General features: G+C 46.2%; 1 protein-coding gene across 1 annotated transcript in view; it reads left to right on the top strand.

The window, feature by feature from the left end:
- Window positions 1-6054: 6054 nt before the first annotated feature.
- The window catches only part of RAD54L (RAD54-like (S. cerevisiae)), a 24182-nt gene continuing 23933 nt past the window's right edge, over window positions 6055-6303 (top strand). Inside the window, exon 1 of the mRNA XM_009326613.1 lies at window positions 6055-6216. Within this exon, the coding sequence (XP_009324888.1) occupies window positions 6055-6216 (162 nt within the window). The remainder of the gene's footprint in view (window positions 6217-6303) is intronic.

The raw sequence follows: 6303 nt of genomic DNA, 5'->3' as shown, positions 1-6303 counted from the left end.
GAGTCCTTGTGCCTTCAGAAGAGACTCTCCAAGAAGAACAAGTTAGTAGGCTGCCTTTGAAGGGGAAAAGCCTTCTTCCCGATGTTCAGAGGGGCATTGGTAGTGTCCAGCATGTGCATCCATATGCACTGCACATTATTTTGGATATGTGCAGTGGCCTCTTTGCTCTGGTAAGCAGGGAGATTTTCAGTCTGTGTGATAGGTGCTTCCTATGTGAGTGCAGTTTTACAATTCAAGCTGAAAGTGCTGATTTGCTCCAGACAGTCAAGTGTCCTGGACAGAAATGGCAAAGTTCAGATCCAGACTGAAATTCTCCACTATATAGTGGGATAGTGGTTTGGCCAAGTTTGAATTAGTAACAGTTGCATTGTTCTTACTGAATATAGATTTAGCAGAGCTTTTAAAATGCTAATTCACTGTAGTTTAGTTGCGGCATGGAGGAAAGCCCCAAGGTTTTCCTGAATACAGATAGGAAATTTAGGCATGAGTGATAATCTGGAATTCGCAGCATCCTTATTGTCCAGAGCAATGGGGCAGGAGTTGTCACTGGGCTTTGTGCAGCACCGAGCACACCAGGCAAGCTGACAAACCGTCATCCTCTCTTCTAAGGTTTGTATTCTGCCCATCTATTTCAGGCAGTGCATTAAGCTGCTGGTGGTCTCCTCAGTGATGGTGGCTTCCTTATGGAAAACTAGAAATTAGGTCAGGAGGGAGGTCTAGGGGTCACCTCTACCCAAAGCATAAACCCAGCTGAAGGGTGTATTGCTTGCTCTTAAAAACTGCAAAGGTGGAATGCCATCCCTGTCCAGGCAGGATTATTTTTCCTCTTGGCAAGGTGTTCCTTAATTTCTGACCCATATCCTCTTGGGCTGCAACTGCAACCTACCGCTTCCTTTCCTACCTGTTGTGATCACAGAGGAGACTCCCTTCTTCACAAGAACATTTTGCAAATTTGCAGATTGCTCTCGTATTTCCCTTTTCTGAGACTAAAACAATTGCAGCCTTTTCAATCTCCTTCTGCGCTTCCTATTATCAAGGGCTCTGATAATGCTGGTCACTCTTCTCACCTCCTGACACATTGAGACTGGGTACCCAAAACTGGGCACGATATTGCAGCTGTGTAGAGAGGAAGGATGCCTTGATGCATCTGATGGCTTATGCCTGATGATACATCCCAGGATGTAGCAGAGCTCTTTAGCAGCTGCGCATGGGGTAGTTCCAGCAGCTCAGGACTAAAGAAGCCCTCAGCACAACCTCCCTCCATGCTAGAAATCAACTCTTTATTGCTGCTTGCACAGAAGCATTGCTCAGAGCAAACTGCAAAACCCTGCTGTAAAGCAGGACAACTTACTTGGGAGACAGACGGGCTGAACCGGCGCAGCCCGTTTCCCACGGAGTTATTCCTGGAGGCCGAGCTCTGCTTGGACTTCATGGTGCCCAGTAAATGAGATGTTTCATGCTCCGGTGTGACTGTCAATGAGAGGCATTTTGTGCTAGCAGAGTTTCTCTCTCCTCTCCCCAGCTGCCTGTTTACCCCAGACTTACCAGAACTGCATGTCTGGTCCCCCTGTGAAAAATTGGGCGGAAGCAGCCAAAGGATTTAAAAGTTATTATAAAAAAAAAAAAAAAGAGAGAACAGTGGCATAATTCTTCTTCCTTCGGAAATAAAGCTTAAAAAAGATGAAAGGTATTTGCCTCGACTCTCTGCAGGCTCTACCTCGGCAGCCAGTTGGAGAGACTTTGGGAAAGCAATTCCAGGAGCCCGGAGCTCGTAGCGTCAGTAAAACCTGCTGCTGGGGTAGCCGAGACATCTCACTGCAATCCGCTCTCCTCTGCTTCCTGGCAGTTTCAGGTTTTTACTAGTGGGTTTTGGAGCTGAAAATCCCCCAGTAGCTTGATCCACTTCCTGTGCAAGATGGCAAATGATTGCCCACAAATGGCAAGCAAATTCCTTGCCTGGCAGTCCAGGTTGTGGCACTGAGGTTCTTCCTTTTTGTTTTATTGCTGTGGAGACTCATAAATGAGCCCTGTGACCCCAGAAATGCAATTGCTAGCAGACTGAAAGCAGGGAGGCGGAAAAACAAGGATGACAAGCCAGGTATCACAGTTCTGGAGTACAGCTTGGAGGCTGGCTTGTGGTGGGGCTGAGTCTACAGCATGGCTGGTTTGGATGAGGCTGGTTTGGATGAGGCTGGTTTGGAGAGCACCCACCCTTGATTACTCATGTCCCTACTGAAGGCTGTGGACAAAGCTTGAAGGTTTCAAAAAGCTCTGGCCCACACCTCTTTCTTTTTGAGGCTCTTTCCCCTGTGACTGTAGATGTCACTGCATATGCCAGCCCTCCTGGATTTCTTCCATGACAATCCCAGGGCAGTGCGGGGCATTGGGACATTTTTTCATCAGGGCACTGTACCCGAAGGCTGAAAACTTGGGTGCAATTTCTCTGTGACTGGGATGAAGGTGCTGGAGTGTCCATCCTCAGAGATCTTCAAAGCTCAACCAGACAAAGCCCAGAGCAAACTGATTTAATCTCTGAAGTTGGCCCTGCTTGGAGCAGGTCCCTCCTCACCTAAATGAGTCTATGATTGCAAGCATGGTTTGGGGTAGGACTCATCTTTCTGGTCCTCACCTCTCCGTCTCTGGAAGAAGGAAGAGTCACCTTCCTAATCCTGCATTATCCATCCAGCCAAAATCATAAAGCAGAAAGTCAAAAACAAAATACCCAATCCCTTTTTTCAAGGCTGGGAAGATTGTTGTGCTTGTCAGACATTTCATTTTTTATGACATTTTCACTGAATTTTTTTCTTGAAAATGTTATTGCTTTTTAGCTTGACTGAAAAGCCTGCTTTCAGAGAGGAGAAATTCTCAATACCCATCTTGATAACGCGTTCTGGTTGTTTTTTTTTTTTATAAAAAGACGATTAAAAGCACTCATTACAAATGCTGAAAATCCCTTACAGTCTGCCTGTTTTGAACCCTGCAAAGTAAGAACAACAGATATTTCTGTATTTTTCACAAAGTAGTTTTTCCCCTTTATTTTTTAAGTCCTTCCATTCAGGCTGTAAGCTTTTCAGGGTAAAAATTGCCTCTTTAACCATGTCATTTTCCAGCTCCCACTTCACCAAGTTTTTCAATTTGGATGGGAGCTCTAAGTCAGATAATCATTCAAGACCACAATGTCTCTGGTTCAAAGCAATACTGACCATTTTAGGTCACAACTCCAAACTAAGACTTTCAGTTTATTAAAGAGCTATGTTTTTGAAGGCTTTTTTTTTCCCCAGTAGCTGAGTTCACTGCTGCCCTGCTTGTTTTGTAAACTATTATTAAAAAATAATTATTTTTTCAGGGACATACTGTACGTTCTCTGCTTTTCATGAATTGCAGCTATCAGAAATTATTATCTTAGTGCCTAAGAGATCTGTCATGTCTGCCCCTTCCCTTAACACTTACAAACATGTATCATGTTGATGAATTTAGATGGTCATTTAAAGGCAAATTGCTTGTCCTACTTTTTGCTTCTTATTGATTGTCATGTAATTAACTGATTCATTTCGTTAATATAATCCAGAGTGTCTGCAACCCACTTAATCAGCAGAGCCTGATCAGAAGACTAGGGTTTAATTAGACTGCGCTAATTGCCCCAATGAAATGATGTTTCCTCTGTCCTGAGCCATTACTTATAGGAGCCAGATTTTTTTTTTTCTATTGAGATTTAAGCAGGGGCAGAGAGAACAACATTTTGCCTCCTGCCAGAGGAAGGACTTCTCTAAGCAAAGACATAAGCAGTTGAGGAGAGTCAGATGCGGTTAGGGGTGACGCTTCCCTTATTAGCTCAGGAGTATCCGGTTGAGCAATGTGACGGTCTGTCCACCTCGTGAGACCAGGTGTGTTTAAGGTTGCATGGTCCATGCTGTGAGCTCCCAAGCTGGGCCCTAGAGCTCACTGGAGCCATACAGGACCTGAGGCAACCTGGCATTGTAATGGGCAGGTCTGGGAAGGACCACGTGCTGCCACAAAAATAATCTGAAAATCCTGTTGCCTGTGTGTTATACTCAACCCCTGCCAGCCCCCCTTTAAATAGAGGACCTGAAGTGTTTGGGGACTGTGCAGACTTCAGAAGATGTCTTCTAAGAGATGTACCTCCACCACCCATCAAGCCACTTTCCTCAAACCCAGGTCTCAGTGTAGAGAGCACCTCCGCCGCCAACCAGCCTTGCTCCTGGCCCCTGGAGGTTGTAGAAATCATAAAAACCACGTGCAGGGGCCAAACCATTCTCATAAGGGAGCCAGCACTTGGTTTCTGTGGAGCTCAGGCAGCAAGGAGGGAAGCAATTTCTCCTGCCCTGGAGAAAAACCCATTTGCAGAAAGTCTTTCTTGGTCATGCAAGCTGATAAGCAAATATTTTAAAATGTGGTAGAGGGTGCTTGGCAGATTAACTGCTTAGAAAGTAAGTGTGTGTGTGTATATATTATATATTCTTATATATTCTGTCTTCCACATCCAGAATTACTGCGGTGGGTGTTTCTCTGTAGATCATAAAAGTGACATGATGGAGGTAGCCATTATGGGAAGATGGTTGCAATCCTATTTATTTCAGTCCTGGTCCTGCAACTGGACTTGCATAAAGGTGTATTTGCACCCATAAGTAGCACCCCTGCATGCAGCCCCAAATAATTCTGGTGGCAGTTCTGGGTGGTCGGTGAGGACCCAACAGGATCAAAGGCTGTCCCTGGTCCATAAGGCTGAGATCTGCCCTTGCATTTGTTCTGCAGCTCTCTGAGTGCTCTGTAAATGTCTGAGCTTGGCAAGGAAAATTGCAACTGATTGTAAATTTCTTGCAAAAATGGACCTTTCAGCAGGGCTAAACCAATTTGCAAAATCAAGCCAAATTTGGGAAGTCATTTCAGCCTCCCCTCCTCCCCTTAAGAAACGAGGGATGTGTTTTTGGAAGTGCCAACACAGCTTGACTCTGACGTTTCCTAAAACCAGGCTTTTTTATGTTTGCAGGTTGTGTTGTTGGCTTGCCTGTGCTTATAAAGGTGAGGGAGATAAGACTGGCTAATTAGCTTGTAAACAAAATAGAACATTTTGCTTTGCATCAAATGAAATATTTTGGGTTGCTGAGTCAGTCATGCATGTTTAAAAACATTTTGGCAAAAAAAATTAAATCAGAAGCAAAGGTGGTGCAGGGGGGAAGTACCCCGTGGGGACAGCCTTCCTCTTGAATGAAGCAGCTGAAGCACTCAAGTTGCTGATGGTTTTCTCAGAGCAAGGGGGATATCGCTGTGTAGGTGACCGATGCTAAACCTAGGCTGGTGGGTGAGCCTCTGCTTCCAGATACTCTTTAGCCAGTGCCATGAGCCTGAAAAGGAATCAGCTGCTTAATGTCAAATGAGGGACAGAGAGACTGTGGTTAGTGCTGGATGCATCAACCATGTTGAAAGAGAAAGCCCGGGGGGCATAGAATCATAGAATCATTAAGGTTGGAAGAGACCTCCAAGATCATCGAGTCCAACCATCAACCCAACAACACCATGCCCACTAAACCATGTCCCTAAGTAGTCCCTGGAGGAGATTGTTGCATTACCTGGAGGCGACCCAGCTTCCTGCTTCCCTGCTCATCCCACGTCCTCCTCCTGTCTCTGCGCCACCGGTCCCTTCTCCACACCATGGCTTTCGAGCCATGGGGTGTGGCTCAGTGTGGTGCAGAGGTCTCTGGCTTCGAGGGGAGGTCATCTTGATTTCCAACACGGGGTCAAGGAGGTATTTGGAGAGGGAAGCACCAAACCATGAGGAAGCAGGTGGGTGTGCAGCATTTCTGGGGCTCAGAGCTCACTGGAGTAGTGGCTGTGGAGATTTTTCCCTGCTCTTTTTGCCTTTGCTACTTTAAGGAAATCGGATTTTGTGGGTCTTTTTTTTGTAAATAAACAGGATTAGCGAAGATTTATTTTTTTCTCTTCTAACAGTAATAAGGATTAGGTACCACTGGGGCCAAACGGACAGCAGTCATAAATGAATCAAAAGAAACTGTGAAATCTAATCTGTAATGCGTGATGGTGAAGGGCTCCAAGACCGAAGCAGTCAGTGGCTTCCCAGCTGTGTCACCCCGCTGCAGGACACGAGAGCTGTGCCTTGGGTGTGCTTACCACACGGAGGGGTTCAGGCTGAAGCGGGTGCTGTACGGCTGCAATGGAGGGTACTGCAGGGATGGCTGGGTGGGATGTGGGTCAAACCAGCCCTTCGCTGCCAGGCACAGGCGTCAGTACTCGAGCGCTGTGCAGCTCAGCAGCCAGGCGGCCGGG

This window comes from Pygoscelis adeliae, unplaced genomic scaffold (assembly GCF_000699105.1).
Source record: "Pygoscelis adeliae isolate BGI_AS28 unplaced genomic scaffold, ASM69910v1 Scaffold306, whole genome shotgun sequence".
Classification (NCBI taxonomy): Eukaryota; Metazoa; Chordata; class Aves; order Sphenisciformes; family Spheniscidae; genus Pygoscelis; species Pygoscelis adeliae.
This window is presented reverse-complemented; position numbering and strand designations above follow the sequence as displayed.